This window comes from Ochotona princeps, chromosome 9, assembly GCF_030435755.1.
Source record: "Ochotona princeps isolate mOchPri1 chromosome 9, mOchPri1.hap1, whole genome shotgun sequence".
Lineage (NCBI taxonomy): Eukaryota > Metazoa > Chordata > Mammalia > Lagomorpha > Ochotonidae > Ochotona > Ochotona princeps.
Genome location: NC_080840.1, coordinates 71,912,189 through 71,933,573, shown reverse-complemented (window position 1 = coordinate 71,933,573; position 21,385 = coordinate 71,912,189). Strand labels below are relative to the sequence as shown.

Sequence of the window (21,385 nt, the reverse complement as noted above, 5' to 3'; positions counted from 1 at the left end):
GATCGCCCAAATGCTTGGGCCCCTGCACCCATCTGGAAAATCCAGAGGAAGCTCCAGACTCTTGGCTTTGGCCCAGCACAGTTCAGGCCATTGCAACCACTGGGAAGTGAACTAGTAAATGGAGGATCTCTCTCTATCTGTTTCTATGTCTCTGTACTCTGATTTTCAACTAAATAAATAAATCTTAGAAAAAGGAAAAAGATACCTGTTTCCAATACTGGAGTATCTGGGTTTGATTTCAAATTCCTGCTAAAATAGTTCTTGGGGAAGTTCCTGGGAAGCAATAATAATTGCTTAAGTAGTTGGGTTGCTGCCACCTCCATATCAGATCTAGACTGAGTTTTGGGGCCATTGTGGATATTTATGAAACGAACCAATGATTGGAAGCTGGTTCCCCCTCCCCCTTTTTGTCTGTGTGTGAGATTTATTTAGTTATTTAGTTAGTTAGCTAGTTAGTTGAAAGGCAGAGTTATAGAGAGAGGGAGAGACAGAGACAGATATTTTCTATCCAGAGGTTCACTCCCCAGGTGACTGCAATAGCCTGAGCGGAGCAGCCTAAAGCCAGGAGCTTCTTCCAGATCTCGTATACTGGTGCACTTATGCTCAAAAGTAGAAATCAGGACTCAGACTTCCTCCCACATGGGATGCTGGCATGTTGGTAGCATGTTTACCTACCACACAACAATGGCAGTCCCATTCTTTTCCTTTAAAAATGCAATTACTTGTTTGAAGGCAGAGGGCATGAATCAGTCTTTAATTGACTGGTTCATTTCCCAAATGGCCAGGGTTAGGCCAGGCCTAGCCAGGAGTCTGGTTTATCCCATTTAGGCCTTCTGTTGCTTTCCCAGGCTTATTAGCCAGGAGCTGGCTTATAAGTTGAGCAGTGTTTATGTTGGATGTTGTTCTCACAGACGTGAGCTTAACTACTACACCACAGTACCAGCCTGGGGACTTTTTCTCTGTGTTTTTTGATCTCTAAAATAAATTAATTTATAGAGAATGTCATTGTTTCAATCAAGTTATGGAATTATTGAAGGCTGTCACTAGTATCTCAGTACACTTTGTCTTTCTAAACTAAAATTTTTTTGTTAATGATGGATATTAATAACAGTATAATGTTAGAATAGCATCTAGTTATAATTTAGATACAGGAGTGGGGAAATTTTTTTTTTTTTTGTAAATGGCATTCGGAAATTTATAGTATTATTTCATGGGCCATACAAAATCATCACATAAAAATTAACCTGCTGTACATTTACTGGGTTTTGAGTTCTAACTGTGGTTGCTTTAGCAGGGTGAGAACAAATTATTTTTCACAGTTTATATTGCCATGGGATGGAATTTTCCTACCCTTGGTTTAGAGAATAGATTATTTTTTGTGTCTGATGTGGATTTAAATGTAACTTCATATCTGAAAATAAAAATGTAAGCCCAAACTCCAGTATTTTTTTCTCAGTATTTTTCAGATTTGAAAAATTGAGAGAGAAATCTTCATCCTGTTGCTCACTTCTCAAATGCTGAATTGGGCTAAGCCAAAGCCAGAGTCTGGTAACTCAGTCTAGGTCTCCAGTGTGGGTGGCAGGGATCCATTGCCTGCTGGGTACGCCATGTGAGTGGTATCTGATCCATCACCTGCTGCACGCAAACCCATGCACTCTTTTTTTTTTTTAAGATTTATTTATTTTTATTGGAAAGTCAGATATACAGAAAGGTGGAGAGACAGGAAGATTTTCTGTTCGATGGTTCACTCCCCAAGTGGCCGCAATGGCCAGAGCTGAGCCAATCTGAAGCCAGGAGCCTGGAGCTTCCTCTGGGTCTCCCACGTGGGTGCAGGGTCCCAAGGCTTTGGCCCGTCCTTGACTGCTTTCCCAGGCCACAAGCAGGGAGGTAGAAGGGAAGCAGGGCCACTGGGATTAGAACCAGCGACCATATGGGATCCCGGTGCGTGGAAGGCGAGGACTTTACCACTACACTATTGCGCCAGGTCCAAACCCATGCACTCTTACGGAAGAGTAGGCAATTGAGGCACCATCCTAGCTGCTGCACCAAATGCTCACTTACATTTTTAAATTTGAGAATTTTTTAAAAATATATTTATTTATTTTTATTGGAAAGACACAACTACAGAGAGAAACAAAGACTAAAAGATCTTCTGTCTGTTTTTTCCCTCCCAAAATGGCCACAAGGTTAGGAACTGAGCTGATCCAAAGCCAGGAATCTCTTCCAGGTTTCCCACAGGAGTGTAGAGTCCCAGGGCTTTGGCCCATCCTTGACTGCTTTCCCAGACCCTAAGCATGGAGCTGGATGGGAAGTGGAGCATTTGCAACACAAACTGGCACCTATGTGGGATGCTGGTGCCTGCAGGTGGATAATAAACCAAATGAGCCATTGTGCCAGCCCAATTTGTGAGACTTTTATATCAAGTATACTGTAAGTTAAAGAAAGCATATAACAATATAGAAGTTAAAATGCAAACCAGGGAATTAGAGTATCTGGTCTCAAATGCTAACTCTGTCATGTGTTAGCACTGTGACCTTTAGTAGGTTGTTGAATCTGGAAATAATATTGATGTCATCTTTTACATGTAAGAACTAAATGATATAATGTACTGTGCCTGAAAGATGGCAAAATTTAAAGCTAGCTATTGTTATAATTAGGTACTAATAAATGTAATTATGTATACATACATATTCACATACATGGTACGGATAAGAGTTTAGAAATAAGAGCAATCAATTTTGTCTACAAAAATCCAAGAAGCCATGATAAAAAGTATGCCTCTGATTTGCATTTTGAAGTATTAATAAATTGTTTGGAAAAGAAATGCATATGATTACAGGCTGAATGATTAACACAAGTCAAGAGTTTTATATTTAATAAGAGCAGAAAATAAGGGCCTGGCTTGGTAACCTACCGGCTAAAGTCCTCGCCTTGCACTTGCCGGAATCCCATATGGACGCTAATTCTAATCCTGGTGGTCCCGCTTCCCATCCAGCTCCCTGCTTGTGGCCTGGGAAAGCAGTCGAGGATGGCCCAAAACCTTGGGACCCTGCACCTGCATGGGAGATATGGAAGAGGTTCCTGGCTCCTAGCTTTGGATTGACTCAGCTCTGATTGTTGCACTGCTTGGGAAGTGAGTCAATGGACAGGCAATCTTCCTCTTTGTCTCTCTTCCTCTGAGTATATCTGCCTTTCCAATAAACATAAAACAATTCTTTTGAATCCAACTTCTGAAGGACAGGCATGTCCATGAAGGCATGGGCTACGCAGTGAAATGCTTAGGTCTGTTTTGTAGTTGATCATGGGCACAGCAGTGTGAGAGATGGAAGCAGCGGGGAGAGATCAGGGCTGAGATCCACCCGAGGCACCATGGTCTCTCACTAGTGTTGGCTGTGCTTTGAAGAGGCCGATTTGCTTGTGTTGAATACAGACAGTGTACTCCTGGGCGTTAGTTCTGTAGATTTAAACCAGCCAACTCTAGGACTTTGTTGTCTTTTGCTAGGACTTTTAGTTAGGTCAATTTTTAACTAAAACCAGTTTAAACAGTTCAGTTTTATGTAATCTGCAATGAAAATGTAACTTTTTTTCAGATCTGAGTGTTTATGGCGTCTAGCACATAGCAGGTACTGAATACAGCTGTTTTTAAATCAGAGTCCAGAGAGAAGTCTGTAAATGAGACCATATCATTGACTTCAGACACTGTCTCTGGTTCATAATAACTGACTGTCTTTGTTTAATCCCCTAAGCCAGTGATTCTCAAGCTGGACAATGTCTGGGACATTTATGGTTGTCCAACCAAAGGTGGGGTCCTGTAGGCATCTAGAGGTAGAGATCAGGGTTGCTAGTAAACATCCTCTACAGACTCTTGGTCAGTCAGTGCAGGACTCTAGCCTGAGTCATCGCTGCTGCCTCCCAGCTTCACACTGCCGGGAAGCTGAAGGCAGGAGTCAGAGCTAGCAGCCACACCCAGGCACTCTGATGGAGAACATAGCTGTCATGGCTGCTAGGCGAAACACCTACTCCTCAAGTCTCCTCCCTATGCCTCTTATGAAAGGCAGTTAGAGAGAGATCTTCTATTCTTCCATCAGCTGGTTCTCTCTTCAAATGGTCACAATGGCCAGAGCTGGGCTAGTCTGAAGTCCGCATCAAGCAGCTTCTTCCAGTCTCCCATGCTGGTGTAAAGACCTAAGAATCTTCTGCTGCTCTTCCTGGTGCATTACCTGGGAGTTGGATGGGAAGAGGAGTAACCAGGACTCAAACTGGTGCCCATAAAGGGTGCAGCATCAGCCTCCTGAGGTGTTTCTTTTATCCTCCTATAGTCTATGGCAGTTTGTAAAAGTTTAAAAATAAATGAAAATGGTGTAGACTGCTGTCAGTAAATATAGACTTGAAAGGATAGTGCCATTCTCAGACTTACTAGGCACCATGGAGTGAGTGAAGAGCTTCCTCTTGAGCTATTACCACGTTGCATGGCACACAGTGTTCAGGTGGATATCCCTGGTGCTAAGTCAGTGCACGTGGACTTTCACATGCAGACAGCCAGGAGCCTCAATCGTAGAAAGCAACTGCCCCTCAGTCTCGTGAAAGTAGATTGGAATCTTAGCCAACCTAGATTTCAGATTAAGTATTTTCAGGACAAATAGTATGATACTTTTGTCTTAAAATTCATGTTTTTTTGGAAAGTTAATAAGAGCTGATTTAATATTAACATTTCAGAAAACTTTATTATTTTAATAACTCAGCAAAGTTGTGATAACGAGGGCCCAGTGCAATGGCTGGGTGACTAAATCCTCACCTTGTAAGTTCCGGGATCCCATATGGGTGCTGGTCTGGGTCCCAGCTGATGCACTCACCATCCAGCCCCCTGCTTGTGGCCTGGGAAAGCAGTAGATGATGGAAGGCCTAGAGCCTTGGGACCTGGCATCTGCATGGGAATAAACATTCCACTTCAGAATAAAGACAAATCATCCAATTAAAAATAGACAAAGGACTTGAATATGTTTCTCCAAAGAAAATATTCAAGTGGTTGTTGAGCCTATGAAAAGCTGCTCAACCTGGAAACGTAAATCAAATCCACAATTAGATATTACTTCCAGCCCATTAGGATAGGTATAAAACCCCATACAATACCAAGCATTGATGAGGGTGTGTAAAAATTGGAATTTAATCTTACACTAGTGGGAATGAAAATAGTACTGCTTCATTGGAAACTGGCCTGCAGTTCCTCAGAAAGTTAGCCATGGAGTCACCATGTGATCTAGCAGTTGTTTTCTAGATGTGTGGCTGGGAGAAACTAAGGCATATTCACACAAAATCTTGTACATGAATGGACAGCGTGGTTCATAATGGGCAAAACACAGGTCTGTCAACTGATGAATAAAAATGGTTATGTCTGTACACGGGACTATTATTTGACTCTAAAAATGAGTGAAGTACTGACCTGTGCTCACCATGGATAAAACTTGGAATCATTACACAAGGTGAAGCAAGTCAACCAGCAGGGAGTATGTATTGTGTGATTCTGTTTTTATGACATGTCCCAAATAAGTGCTTTTGTAGAAACAGAAGGTAGATTAGTTGCCTAGGACTAAGGGGAACAGAGAGGCTGGAGGATGACAAATAAAGGCTATGGCATTTCTAAAATCAATTGCACTGAGTAAATATAGTAAAAACCATTGGATTATAATAGGTGCATTATATATATGTATATATATGTGAAATACCTCAATAAAGGTTAAAAGAATCAATTATGAAGGGTAATTTGAGTCTATAAAATACTAGGAATAATAATTGTCATTTTCCTAGCTAAGGTGAAGTTTTCAGTAACAGTTGTGACAGTTGAAAAGATGAGTGGAGGCAAGTGTTTGACACAGTGGTTAAAACATATATTTTTTAAAAATATTGTTTGTGGGCTTAGTGCGGTAGCCTAGTGCCTAAAGTCCTCGCCTTGCATGCACCAGGATCCCAGTGGGCGCTGGTTGGTGTCCTGGCTGCTCCACTTCCCATCCAGCTCCCTGTTTGTGGCCTGGGAAAGCAATCGAGGACGGCCCAAAGCCTTGGGACCCTGCACTTGGATGGGAGACCCAGAGGAGCCAACCTCCGCTGTTTTCCAAGGCCATATGTGTGGAGCTAGATTAGAACTGGTGCCCATATTGTCTGTCAATGCTGCATCTACTTAGTCTGCTATGCTTATTCTACTGTGTTAAGTCTACCATGCTAAGTCTGCTATGCTCAGGCACTGGCCCTCAAGTGTGCCTTCTTGAGGGAAGAAATCAAGTAATCATGAATAGTAGTTAAACAGGTTAAGCTACCACTGAAATACCCATATCCTGTATTGGAGTACCGGTTCGTATCCCTGCCGCTCTGCTGCCAATCCAGCTTCCTGCTAATGCATTGGGAAGGAAGTCCTTGGGCTCCCACGACTCACATGGGAGACCAAGATGAAATGCCTAGCCCGAAAGTGGCTGTTGCAGCTCTTTTGGGAGTGAATCCACAGGTTCACTCACTTTCTGTCCCCCATCTCTGTCACTGTTTCAAATTAATCAATCTTCACAAAGAAATAGTACTATATTTTCCAAAGATAATACTATGAATGTGGTAATGGTTGCATAGTTTTGGTTTTTTTTCCTCTTTTTATTTTTTTTTTTAACATATATTTTTATTGCATTTCCTTTTTTTAAAACTAATTACATTGCATTATGTGATACATTTTTTATGCACTGGGATTCCCCCTGCCCCTCCCAAAGCCCTCCCCCCACGGTGGATTGCTCCACCTTGTTGCATTTCCATAGTTCAAATTCAGTTGACATTCTTTCATTGGAGGTATTTACCAAGCATAAAGTCCAGCATCTTATTGTCCTGGTAAGTTCAATGGTTTCTTGGTGAGACCATCTCTGGTCTGAAGGTAGAGCCGGCAGAGTATCATTCCAATCAATTAAAACTCCCAACATAATATTTCCAACCATTGACAACATTATGGCATTAATTGACATGGTATTGATTAACCAATATGTTAATAGGAAAATGCAGGTTCTCAACCACAACCTGTGACTTCTTCATAGACATTTCAATTTTGGTTTATAGTCAACCATATTCTATACACCTTAAAATGGCTTAGATTGCTATTCAGCTGTCTCATGCCTATTTTAATTTTAGTCTTTAGCAGTTTATAGCATTGAAACATGATTTCGCTGAACCTGGCTGTTTTTCGGGTGGTCTAACTCTATAATTCTAACAGGATCTATGTCAACAGTTTAGGTGAGCATGTTTAGGAGGGGTGTGCAGAGAAATCTTCCATACCCCACTTAGGAGTAACTAATCTTTGTGTCCCACCCAGTGAGGTATAAGTGCATCCCCGCTGACCGTTTCCTGTCTGGTTCTAAGCTTTCCTCCTTGTTCTCTATCTATCTGTTCTAGGTTTGTTTGTTTGTTTGTTTGTTTTGAGGGTTTTCTGGAGCGATCCTGATGGTTATTACGAGAGGGGGGTGGGGACCCAAAGTTGGAAGCAGACAAGGACCAGAGAAAGCTCCTCTCCCTAGTCCCAAAGGAAGTTTACTGTTCTTCTGTTTCTGCGGACCGCTCAGGGATCCTGGTTGTTGTTCCGATGACCTTGGAACCTGCTAGGCAGGATTTGGGCTTCTTCCATCCCATGTGGTAGATCCAAATGGGGGTGGTTGACCTCAGAGTTCTTGGTCTCCGAAGGCACTCCATTTCCCCGTGGTCTCCTTGGCAGTAGGGACGTAGTCCTTGGTGCTCCTTGGTGAGGATCTGGGAGCCTTCAGGATTGGGATAAAAGCCTCCTCCTGTCCATCTTCTCCACTCTGGGGTCCCCCCTACTCTATGCGTATGACCTCCTGTTAAGAGATTGTTAGGATTACTCCTGATTCCCCCATATGCCATTGTAGTTTTGCTATTGCCTAATGCTAATTCGAGTCTGTTGTCTATGAGTTACCAGTTATGATCCTGATAGGTTATATTTCCCATCTTCCTCACACCTTCTAGGGTGATGTAAGATTTCTCTGCTCTCCCTCCCCATTTCCAAGTATCATGGGGCCTTACAAGTACATTGGTTTTACAATTCTTTGATGTAGGTCATAAGCAATCTGCCTCATATCATTGGTTACTTCACAATATCTTATTGCATGAGATACAGGCTGTTTGGGGTTGCAATAATATTACTGTTTTTCGGATTGACATCATTTCATAACAGCCACATCGAGCACAACAACAACAACAGCATCAACAACACATTGCAGCACCCTGATAAAATAATGTGCCACTGAGTAAGCAACACATGCTTAACTAAAAGGAAACACAGAAGTCTCTTGGGAAAGATGATGCCATTATATACTTCATGAGCACTTGATGAATTCTACTAGGGAAAAGAGCTCATTTGGAAGCAAGCAAGCTGACATAAAAACATCAAAACATATGAGATACAGCCAAAAGAGCAAACCGACAATCCAAAAAATAAATAAATAAATAAAACTTTTTAAAAAAGAAAAAACCAGTATAGATTGGACTGTTGGAGTTACACTTTCCATGTTGGCTTCCTTATATGAGAGAGAATATATGGTGTTTGTTCTTTTGTGCTTGACTTGTTTCACTGAGCATAATGGCTTCTAGTTGGGACCACCTGGTTTTAAATAGAATAATATCGTTCTTCCTAATAGCTGAATAATATTCCATAGAGTAGATGTACCACAGTTTCTTTAACCACTCTTCCTTGGACGCACATCTGGTTTGTTTCCATGACTTTGCTATTGTAGATTGTGCTGCTGTAAATATTGGATTATAGATCCCCTTCTCATATGCAGATTTCACTCCTTTTGGGTATATTCCTGAGAGCGGGATTGCTGGGTCATATGGCAGGTTTATTTGCAATTTTGCAAGCACTCTCCATACTGAGTTCCACAGTGGTTGGACTAGCCTACACTCCCACAAGCAGTGAAGGAGGGTGCCTTTCTCCCCACATCCACGCCAGCAGGTGTTGTTTTTCGAGTTCTGAATGTAGGCCAGTCTCACAGGAGTTAGGTGGTACCTCACGGTGGTTTTCATTTGTATCTCTCTGATGGTAAGAGAGCCTGAGCATCTTTTCATATGTCTGTTAGCCATTTGAACCTGTTCTTTTGAGAAATGTCTGTTCATTTCTTTTGCCCATTTTGCTACAGGGTTGGTTTTTTTTGCTGTCCCTGGGTTTCTGGAGTTCTTTGTAGATCCTGGATATTAGTTCCCTATCACTTGTGTAGTATGCAAAAATTTTCTCCCATTCTGTTGGTTGCTTCTTCACTTTGTTAATTGTTTCCTTTGCTGTACAGAAGCTTTTTAGTTTGATGTAATCCCATTTGTTCATTTTGGATTTGACTGCCTTTGCTTTAGGTGTCTTTTCTAAGCAGTCCTTCCCTGTTCCTATTCTTGGAGTGTGTTTCCTATGTTTTCCTTTAATAGTTTGATGGTTTCTGGGTGTAGATTTAGGTCCTTGAGCCAGTTAGAGCTGATTTTTGTATAGTGCGACAGGTGCGGGTCTTGCTTCTTTACTCTGCAAGCTGCTATCCAGTTGTCCCAACAGCATTTGTGGAATAGCCCAGGTTTTTTACCTGGATTGTTTTCAGTTTTCTTGTCAAAGATTAGTTGACTATACATGTGTGGATTCGCTTCTGGTGTTTCTACTCTGTTCCACTGATCTTCGTCTCTGTTTCTGTACCAGTACCAGACTGTTTTGATAACCACTGCTCTGTAGTATGTCTTGAGGTCTGGAATTGTGATTCTTCCGGTTTGGTTTCTATTTTTCAGGACAGCTTTAGCTATTCGTGGTCTTTTGTGATTCCAGATGAACTTTTGTATACCTTTTCTATTTCTGAGAAGAATGTTGCTGGGATTTTGATTGGGATTGCATTGAATCTGTATATTGCTTTTGGTAATATGGTCATTTTGATAATGTTGATCCTGCCAATCCAAGAACATGGTAAGGTTCTCCATTTTTCAAGGTCTTCTTCTATTTCTTTTAAAAATGATTTATGGTTTTCATCATAGAGTTCTTTCACATCTTTAGTTAGCTTAATTCCTAGGTATTTAAGATTCCTTTCCTCTATTTTAAAGGGAACTGTACGTATAATTTCTTTCTCAGCAGTGGGATTGTTTGTGTACACCAGTGCAATCGATTTGTGTTCATTAATTTTGTATCCTGCTACTCTGCCAAAGTCTCTTATGAGTTCCAATAATCTCCTGACTGAGTCTTTTGGTTCTCCTATGTAGAGAATCATGTCATCTGCGAATAGCGATAATTTCAATTCCTCATTTTCAATTTGTATTCCTTTAATTGCATTTTCTTGCCTAATAGCTCTGGCGAGGACTTCCAAAACTATATTGAAGAGTAGCGGTGAGAGTGGACATCCCTGTCTAGTTCCAGATTTTAGCGGGAAGGCTTCCAGTCTTTCCCCATTTAGTATGATACTGGTATTGGGTTTATCGTAAATTGCTTTGATTGTGTTATAGAATGTTCCTTCTATGCCTTTGTTGTTTAGGGTTTTTAACATGAAGTGGTGTTGGATTTTATCAAATGCCTTCTCTGCATCTATTGAGAGGATCATATGGTTTTTATTTGTCAATTTGTTGATGTGATGTATCACATTTATTGTTTTGCGAATGTTGAACCATCCCTGCATGCCTGGGATGAATCCCACCTGGTGCGGGTGAATGATCTGCCTGATGTGTTGTTGGATCCTGTTGGCTAGTATTTTATTGAAGATCTTTGCATCTATGTTCATCAAGGATATCGGTCTGTAGTTCTCTTTTTCTGTTGTTTCTCTCTCTGGCTTTGGTATTAAGGTGATATTAGCTTCATAGAATGAGTTTGGAAGGATTGGGTCTCTTTCTATTGTTTGAAAAAGCTTGTGTAAGATTGGGGTAAGTTCCTCTTGGAACGTTTGGTAGAATTCAGCAGTGAAGCCATCTGGTCCAGGACTTTTCTTGGTTGGGAGGGCTTTAATTACTGATTCAATCTCCATGCATGTTATTGGTCTGTTTAGTTTGTTAATTGCTTCTTGACTCAATTTTGGTGGATTGTATGTGTTCAGAAATCTATCCATCTCCTCTAGGTTTTCTGATTTGTTTGCATATAGTTGCTTGTAATAGTTCCTGATGATTCTTTGTATTTCTGAGGTATCTGTTGTTATATCTCCTTTCTCATCTCTGATACTATTGATGTGTATTTTCTCCCTCCTTTTTTTAATTAGTCGAGCTAGTGGGGAGTCTATTTTGTTGATTTTCTCAAAGAACCAGCTCTTTGATTGATTGATCTTGTGTATAGTCCTCTTGGTCTCTATTTGGTTTATTTCCTCCCTTATTTTGGTGATTTCTTTTTTCCTACTAATCTTGGGGTTGCTTTGTTGTTGTGTTTCTAGTTCCTTCAACTGTAGGGTCAGTTGATTTACTTGGTGCTTTTCTTGTTTCTTGACATAAGCATTGATTGAAATGAACTTTCCTGTCAGCACCGCCTTGATTGTGTCCCATAAGTTTTGGTTAGTTGTGTTGATGCCTTCATTTGTTTCAAGCAATTTTTTAATTTCCCCTTTGATTTCCTCTCTTACCCATTGCTCATTTAGTAACATATTATTCAGCCTCCATATGTTTGTAAGTCTTCCTTGGTGTTTTGAATTCTTGGTCTCAAGCTTCACTCCTTGGTGGTCTGAGAAGGTGCATGGTATGATTTCCACTTTTTTAAATTTGCTGAGGCTTGTTTTATGGCCTATAATATCATCAATTCTGGAGAAACTTCCATGTACTGATGAAAAAAAGGTGTATTCTCTGTCTGTAGGATGAAAGGTTCGATAGATGTCAACTAAGTCCATTTGCTCTAGAGTTTGGGTGAGTTCTATTGTTTCTTTGCTGAGTTTCTGGTTTTTTGATCTATCCATTTGCGTTAATGGGGTATTAAGGTCTCCCACTATGATCGTTTTGGAGTCTATTTCTCCCTTTAAGTCCGTTAATATTTGTTTCACATAGCTAGATGCTTTGGCATTTGGAGCGTAAACGTTTATTATGCTGATCTCTTCTTGCTGGAGGCTTCCTTTGATCATTATGTGGTATCCTTCTTTGTCTCTTTTGATGCTCTTCACATCAATGTCTATGTCATCTGATGTAAGAATGGCTACACCTGCTCACCTTTCGTTACCATTTGCTTGAAATGTCTTTTTCCATCCTTTCACTTTCAATTTTTTTCTGATCTTTGTTGGTAAGATGTGTCTCCTGTAAGCAGCAGATAGTTGGGTTTTATTTTTTGATCCAATCCTCCAATCTATGGCGTTTGACTGATGAGTTTAAGCGTTTTACATTCAGCGTTATTATTGATAAGGGGCAGTTTGGTCCTGTCATTTTGGCGATGTGTTGTTCTATGATTGGGTCTTCTGTTAGCCTTTTAGTGGGATGTTCTCCACATTTGCCTTTGTTTCTGGTGGTTGCTATTTCTTTTTTCTTTCATGGGAACATCCTTGAGTATCATTTGTAGGGCAGGTTTAGATGAGACAAAGTCTTGAAGTTTTTCTTTATTGTGGAAGAATTTTATTTCATTTTCAAATACAAAGGAGAGCTTTGCAGGGTTATTCTGGGTTGAAAATTTTTCTCTTTTAGAATCTGGAATATGTCACTCCAGTCTCTTCTGGCCTGTAGTGTTTCCTCTGAAAGGTCAGCTGTGAGTTTGATTGGGGTTCCCCTATATGACACTTGATGTTTTTCTCGTGCACATTTAAGGATTTTTTCTTTTTGTTCAACTGAAGAGAGCTTGATTATCATGTGTCGTGATGACGTTCGTTTTTGCTCAACTCTGTTGGGAGTTCTGTAGCCCTCCTGTATATTACTTTCTAATTGTTTGCTCAGATTAGGGAAGTTTTCCTGTATTATTTCACTGAATACGCCTCTAATCCCAGCTTCTCTTTCTGCACCTTCTGGAACTCCCATAACTCTTATGTTAGACCTTTTAATTATATCTTTTAATTCTTGGATACTTTTTTTAGCTTGACCTAGCTCTGCTTCCAGCTTTTTGCTTGTTTCTTCATGGTGACAGGAACTATCTTCTAATTCTGAAATTCTTTCTTCTGCCTCATTCATTCTGTTTTTGAGACTCTCCACTGTATTTTTAATTTGCTCTACTTTGTTCTTCATTTCTGATATATCAGCCTTAATTTGATGTATTACTGCTATTTCTTCTTTGAACTCTTGTTTTTACTTCTCCTTGTTGACCAGCAGCTTTGCAATGAGTTTTCTGAGTTCTTTGTCCCTCATTTTCTCAATGTCTTCCTCAGTTAACTCTGGGAGTGGGCGAAGCTTTTTCTCCTTTGTTGGGGAGATTTCAGTAACATTCATAGTGCTTATGTCTTGTCTTTTACCTTTTGTAGTTGCCAATCTGGTTGACGAAATCATCTCTATGGTGTATTACTTACAGGTCTATAAGTTGATTGTTATGTTCAATCAGTGCCCTGGATTTGGCGAACACAGCTGTCCTGAATAATTGCTTTGTCCACGGCACTGATTTTGTAAGCAGCATTGAGCTTGTCGCCTCTTGCTGGCCAATAAGTCTAAGTACCTTCTGGGGTTATTTTGGGTGGAGTTGGAGGTGTGCCTTGTCCAAGATGGCGCTTGTATGGGGCACCAGTAAAGATCCGGGGCTTTCGCCGCCAGCTCCAGGGACCACACATACCCCACAGGCTGTAAGGTTGTTGCCGTGGGCTCAGCTCCGCGCAATTAACCAGCAACACGCCCACTCCGGATCTCCACTTGGGGTCCACACTTGCTGCTCTGCCACCGATATGGCACCAGGTGGAGAGCTGCCACTGCTGGTTTTGAGTTCCAGTGACCACACCAACCCTGCAGGGAGCAAGGCTGGTGCTCCCCTCCACCCTTGGATCAGTTCTATAGAAACAGCCAGAAAGGGGCCTGTGTGTTGCTCTGTCAACTCCAGGTTCTGCCTCTCCACACAAGATGGCGCCCTGAGTCCCCAACTCTCTCCGCCTGCAGCTGGTCCCAGTCACTCAGCTTGTCTGTCCGCTCCCAGACCACACTCACTTTTCTAGCTCCCCACGCGGACCCAGGCTCTCACCTGGCGGTCACAACGTCTGTGTGGAGACCACTGCTGGATGTCTGGCTGGCGCTGGAAACGGATTGCTGGAGCCTGGATCACTGCAGCCTGGATCGTCAGAGACTGGATCACTGGTGTCTGAGTTGCTGCTCACCACTACAACACTGCTGTCTCGTTTCCGCAGCTTCCCTGTGTCCAGGGGGGTTCCTGGTACTGCCTGAACCCTACTTATCCCCTGTAATCTACTTATTATACTTCTCCCTGCCTAAATCTTCTCCGCCTTAAGAAACGTGTCTGTACTCTTTGTTGCCATCTTGGAACTCCCATAGTTTTGATTAATACAAATTTTAATTGTCTTTTAAAAATGGGTTTCAATTTTTTTTTTTTCAGATCTATCAAATCTATTCAAAGCGGTCTGCTGAGGATGTTTATAAAATACTGACATCCTACCAGGCTAATTACCTCATTGTAGAGGATGCCATCTGCAATGAGGTGGGAACCACAAGAGGCTGTAGGGTTAAAGACTTGCTGGATGTTGCAAATGGCCATGTAAGTTACCATTTACAAAGTTGAATTTTCTTTTTAAGAAAATGATTTTTTTAAACTTAGCATCTTCAAACTTTATTTTTGAAACTTAATATTATCAGTGTTATGTAATAGTGGAAATGCTAATTAAAACCAATATGAAGTATTTTCCAGTACACCAAGCAAGTTGATATTTTTTGTGAAAAAATTTAATTTTTTCAATATCTGAATTCTTCATCCAGTGCCTTGCTTTTGCATATGAATCTTTGGACATTTGTATAAAAATCATATAATTTGATATGTATTATTTTAATATAGTAATCTGCAAAGAGCTATCTCTATTGTTACACAGAAAAATCTCATGTAATTTTTTATTCATCTCTAGAAAAAATACTTAGCTAAATTTACACATTTCCTATATACTGAGTTCTTGTTTCTTTTTTTTTTTTAAGATTTTATTTATTTTATTACAAAGTCAGATATACAGAGAGGAGGAGAGACAGAGAGGAAGATCTTCCGTCTGATGATTCACTCCCCAAGTGAGCCACAATGGGCTGGTGTGCGCTGATCCAATGCCGGGAACCAGGAACCTCTTCCAGGTCTCCCACGCGGGTGCAGGGTCCCAAAGCATTGGGCTGTCCTCGACTGCTTTCCCAGGCCACAAGCAGGGAGCTGGATGGGAAGTGGAGCTGCCGGGATTAGAACCGGTGTCCATATGGGATCCTGGCGCGTTCAAGGACTTAAGCTGCTAGGCCATGCCGCTGGGCCCTGAGTTCTTGTTTCGCACCTAACTGTATTGAGAGCCCAATTACTTGTTTAGGACATAGTTAGATTTAAATTTCTGTGTTGAAGTCAAGCCATTTTCCTAAGCTGCATTCTCAGCCTACAGTGCGTGTGCTGTGTATGTGCTGAGAAGGCTGGCAGGAGAGTTTGTAATGAGGAACTCAATTTTATAAAAAGTTCTATGTTCTTTTTCTTTGTGACCATTTATTCTTATTCTGTTTTATGCTGTATATGTCGGAAATTTTCCTTCTTGGTACTTGATGGCTGTGCTATCTGGTTTATAGTGACAAGTGGATTTTTACAAACATCCAGTATTCAGAATTACTGCCATGTTGTATCGGCTGTCTGGAACCTGTCCTGTTAGGTTGTCCACGTTTTAAAGATGAATTTGCAAAAGCTTGCAGAAGAGTCTAGGAGGATTCCAGGATTCTGGGCCTTGGGGCTGAGGGTGGCTTGCAGTTCCTCACAGTGTGGCAGCTGCAGTGGGATGCCCCTGCCGGGCGGGATCCAATGCTGGGCACTCAGGCCAGTGCCACTGCCAAAAGGCAGTGACTGAGTCCTTGGCTTTGGGCGGCCAGTGCACCAACCGCTACCAGGCTGTGCCTGATAGCCACCCAGTGGTGAGCTCTGGGGTTCTTATGATATGAAATAGCTGCTTAGGGACACCCATAAATAAGGCCAGCTTTAGTGTACGTGAGATATGAATTCTTGGTGATTACCAGTAACAGGGTCAGGAAACTTTAGGGCAAGAGTGGGACTGAGACCTGATGGTTTCGAGGGGAATGTCCAAAAGATCTTTTTGGGCCAGACTGATTCACCAGCCAAATTAGGAATCCTGAGATGGGTTGTTAGCATAGAGCGTCACTGACCACCACACACCAGTCCACACCAAAGCTGTGGATGGGGGCCTGTCGGGCAGGGCTAGGTACCAGTACTTGACTGGATGGTGGAACAGTGGACTGGTCACATTTGGCAGGGTCAAGACACTAACCAGTACGTGAGAGAATTTAGTCCGGGGGTAAACTCTGGGGGAAAGGTGGACCCAACCTTGTGGAAATACAAGTCCCGCAGGATAGCTCGCGAGCTGGGGTGATGGGCTAAGCTAGGAGTGACCATGGCACCTGCCATCACTTACAGGTAAAGGAACTGATGGCAATCTGGCAGGTCAAGGCAGCATCACCCAAAGGTGCATCCAAAAATAAGATGTGGGTGGGCTGAGATGCAACCAGAAGGGGGCAGACTAGGTAGGGTCAAGCAATCTTCAACTCACAGAAAAGAACAGAAATCAGGAGATTAGAGTGGGTGAGGGTTGATTGGGCTTGGCCACATCAGATGGCAGAGGCTGGCACTGGGGGCCAATTCTGTTAAGCCAAATGCCAGAACCACCTGGAAAGTGCATAATCCAGACGTTGGAGTTTCCTAGTAGAGAGATAGTGGGCACTTCCCTCGTGGTTAACCTCTCCCACTGGTGAGCACAAAAACCAGGACAGGGGCAGGGGTGGCTAGACAGAAAGGCACCTGCCAGTATGTGTGTGGGCTGGATAGTAGATTGGTTGGGTTGAACCAGGCTTCAATGCCCATTGACAAGTACGAGAGCTGAATGGGAAATGGGACAGACCAAACAAGCCTGCAGTACATACTGGCATGCATGGGAACAAGGGCAGGGAGCAGGCCTGGTGGGGGTTATGGGGAGTCGCTCCAACTAGGCTGTAGCTCCCACTGTGTTTGCATGAGGACCAAGTATGAAGTGGGCAGGATCGAGTGGAACACAATACCCATTGGTTCAAGTGGAAGACAGGGCTGGAAACAGAATTGACCCAGCAGAGACTGGTCACATTAGGCAGGGCCACTGACATCAGCAAGCACACTTGAGAACCATATTGGGGGGAAGATTTCTGTGGGGGATGTGTGGGCCAAACCATATGGAAATTCTGACCCCATGAGTTAGTTCAAGAGATGGAGTGGCCATGAACTAAACTAGGTGTGACCAAGAAGCCTGCCATCAATCACAGATTAAAGAACCAACAACAGTCTGGACTGGTCAAGGCAGCAGCACCCGAATGTGCATCCTGAATAGGGTCTGAGACTGCGTTGGGCTGCAATGTTCACCAGTTCATGCAAGGCCAAAAGGAAGGCCAGACTATGCCGGGCACTGGCCTAAAACCCAGTGGCATGTGTGAGAACTGGGTCTGGGAGTGGATCAAGTGGAGGAACTTGGGAAACTACCCTGGTGGGCCATAGTTCCCGCTGGTGAACATATGGTCCAGACCTCGGGGTCGGACAAGCTGGGCAAAGTAGCTCCAACGGCTGGTCAGTGTATGGAATGGCAATGGAATGGGCATGCTGGGCAGAACTGAGCAAGGCTTAGCACATATGTAAAATTAGAAACCAGGATGGAGCACAAGACATGCTCAGCCTGAGTCTTGCATCTACTGGTCTATGTGAGCCAAGGACACTAAGCCACAGTGTCTAAGGCAGGGGTCGGGACAGGTGAGGGACTGTGCCAAGCTGAGTCAGAGCAACTGCTGGCATTCACGCAATCTGTGGCTGGGAACAGGCCCGGTTGGGGAGCCAAGGGGACACCCTAGCTGAGCTGAGGTTCCCACCAAGAGTGCATGGGCTGGAGTGGGGGCTTCATTCTGATCAGGATACAGTTGTAGTTTCCCTTGGCACAAGTGTGGACTGGGACTGGATGCACCGGGCCAGGACAGACTGCAACACCTTCTGGTGTTCTGGAGGACCAGGGTAGATGTGGGACAGACTAGGCTGGGTCTCAAACCCTACTGAGCCATGTAGGAGCTGTATGGACGATCTGTGGCTGGGCTGAAACATCCAACAGCAAAAACCAGATTGGGTTGAAGGCCAGTCAGGAAAAGCCACTGTTCCTACTAGGACAGGAGGTGAACTGAGTGGTGCTGGCTCCATGGACCCACTGGTATGCGCTAAATCTGACATTCGGAGGGGTTCTGATGGAGAAGCCCGGCAACTTCTCTGGCAGGACACAGACCCTGCTGGTAAGTGCAAGAAGCATGAAAGGAAACAGCCCAGAACAGGTCATGGAGGGAGTCCCACTGGCATACATTTGGCATGTGTTAGGGGCAGACCAGGCTGAATCAGTTCACGTCATCCACTGACAAATCCGGACACCAGAACAGTGTGGGTTGGGCCAGGTTTGGTCGCAACAGAAGCAGTACACAATATGGAATGCCAAGGTGAGGTTGCCTGTGCCAGATGTGACCACAGCGCCCAACCAGCATGCGTGACACCCAGGAAGGGAGGGGGCACAGCCGGCAGGGGAATAAGGGTTGGTTCCCTTGCTGGACAGCTACTCCCACTGGAGAGCATGAGCTGGGATGGAGGCAGACCAGACTAGGCAGGGTGACAACACCTGTGGGCCTTATGTGGACTGGATCAGGGAAAAGCCAGGCTGGCCTGGTTGATCCTACTGGTGTAATGTACAATTAGAGTGGGCGAGGGTTGTTAGCCACAGCAGAAGCTGACACTGGGGGCTAATTCTGTCAAGTCAAACCACAGAACCACCTGGAGAGTGCATAATCCAGGAGTGAGAGAGACCTGGGAGGGAAATAGAGGGCTCCTCCCTCTTGGGTTACCACTCCCATGGGAGGACACAAAAACTAGGACGGGGGCTGGGGTGGCTAGACAGGCAGCCAACAACATCCATGTGGGCTGGATAGTTGAGCTGGTTAGATGGAACTAAGCTTTAAAATCCATTGAGATGTGCAATTGCCGAATGGGATGTGGGACAGACTGGACTGGTCTGCTACACATACTGGCAAACCAGGGTAGGGGGCGGGCCTGGTGGGGGTAATTGTGGATCGCTCTGACTAGGCTGCAGCCCACACTGGTCTGCGTGAGGGCCAAGTATGTGCTGAGCAGAACCAGGCTGGACTGCAACACCCATTGGTTCAAGTGGAAATCAGGGCTGAAAACAGAACCAACCCAGCAATTACAACCACCAGCTAGCTGATCAGGACAATGGACTGTGACTGGCCCTGTACTTGCTAGTACATACAAGAATCTGGTCTGGGAACACCTCAGACAAAGTTTCTTTGGGGATCCCTCCAATCGAACTGCTGGACTCAGAACCCTAGCCATGAAAAGAGAGAGGACAGAACAAGTAAACCACCTCAGCTATATGTTGGCAGCGAAATACTGGGCAAATGGAGACTCTGTGATGGACTATATCAATCAGTGGATTCTTCAGGGACCTCATCGTGCTTGCAGTGGCGAGATTGGCAGCAATTCATAACTGTTGAACTATCAAAACCACTTGAGCAAGTATCTCAGAGCATGCCCCACATCAGGGACCTGGGGTGGGTGGGAGGCTGAGTGGGGCTTCTCCTCTTGTTTCCCTCTTACCCCAGATATTATAATAATAATAATGTCTTACCCACTTTCCTGTAACCCTTGATCCTTTGTGCCCTAATCAACTATGTAAAGATTATCAAGTAAAATAATTTTTTATTTTAACATTTTTAAAATTTATTTATTTTCCCATATTGTTTCCTTCATATATCTGATGTAAAAGGGGATTTTAAGAGAGAAGCCCCACCCAGTCTCCCACTCCATCCCAGGTGCATGATGTGGGGCATGCTCGAGTATCCTGCTCAAGTGGTTTTGACAGTTGATCAGTTATGAATTGCTGCCACTCTCACCACTCTGAACACGTTGAAATCTCCAGAATCTACTGGCTGATATAGTTCACTTTAGAGTTTCCGTTTGCCCAGATAGTCACTGCCAACACATGGCTGGGAGCAGATGATCGATTTGTTCTGTCCTCCGTCCTCTGTTGTGGTACCAAGTGTCCTTTCCAAGTTCTGATGGACTGCTGTATCCTCCATGTGCACCTGGAAATGCTGTCCACTGGTCCATCTGAGCCTCTGAGGAGGCTCAGCCTTGACACATGCACTCCATAGCAGGCCGTGGAACCTGCACTTCTCTTCGTGCTTGGGGTTCTGAGTCCGGCAGTTCAGTTGGAGGGATTGCCAAAGAAACTTCGTCTAAGGTGATCCCAGACCTGATTCTTGTGTGTGCATGCTAGTACAGGGCCCAACACAGTCCATTGCCCCAATCAGCTTATGCAATTGCTGGTGGTTGCAATTGTTCGGTTGGTTCTGATTCCAGCCCTGTGTTCCACACAAACCAAAGGGTATTGCAATCCAGCCTGATTCAGCCTGATTCTGCCCAGCACACACTGGGCCCTCACATAAACCAGTGGGAGCCACAACCTACTCGGAGCGACCTGTAATAACCCCCACCAGACCTGCCCCCTACCCTGGTCCCCGTGCTTGCCAGTATGTACAGCAGACTGGTCCAGTCTGTCCCACATTCCATTCAGTTCTCATACATGTTAGTGGGCGTTGAAGCCTAGTTCAACCCACTATCCAGCTCCACTATCCAGTCCACACACATGTTGGTTGGTGTCATTCTGTTCAGCCACCCATGCCCCAGTCCTGGTTTTCATGCTCTCCAGGTGGTTCTGGAGTTTAGCTTGGCAGATTAGCCACCGGTGCCAGCATCTGCTATCTGATGCTGCAGCAAAGCCCAGCCAACCCTCACCCACTGATTTATGCTTGCACTAGTAAGAAGAGTCAACCAAGCCTGGCTCTTCCTTGATCTGGTTCACATGAGGCCCACAGGTATTGTAGCCCTGCCTGGTCTGGTTTGCCCCCATCCCAACTCATGCTCTTCAGTGGGCGAGGTGTTCCAGCTGGGGGCCTCCACATCCCCCCCTACCAGCTTTACCCCCTCCCTCCCTGGTTCCTACTAGTGCTGCATCCCAGTCTAGCATGGCCTGCCTCACCTTGGCATTTGCTAATAGGTGCTGTAGCCTGGCCCAACCTGGCCCACCCTGGCCCACCCCCAGTTCCAGCTGGTGAGCGTTACAGTCTAGCCCAGCCCAGCATGTATCCTATCCTAGCCATACTGTGTACTGGTATGTGTTGCGACCAAACCTGGCCTGACCCACACTGTTCTGGTGCTGGG

The 21,385-nt window shown here is 44.0% G+C and overlaps 1 protein-coding gene across 3 annotated transcripts in view; it reads left to right on the top strand.

Annotated features, from left to right (window-relative positions):
- DPY19L4 (dpy-19 like 4) overlaps positions 1 to 21,385 on the top strand; it is an 85,279-nt gene that overhangs the window by 60,125 nt on the left and 3,769 nt on the right. For all 3 annotated transcript variants that reach the window (XM_058668785.1, XM_058668787.1, XM_058668786.1), the window contains exon 18: positions 14,462 to 14,620. In XM_058668785.1, the coding sequence (XP_058524768.1) occupies positions 14,462 to 14,620 (159 nt within the window). The remainder of the gene's footprint in view (positions 1 to 14,461; positions 14,621 to 21,385) is intronic.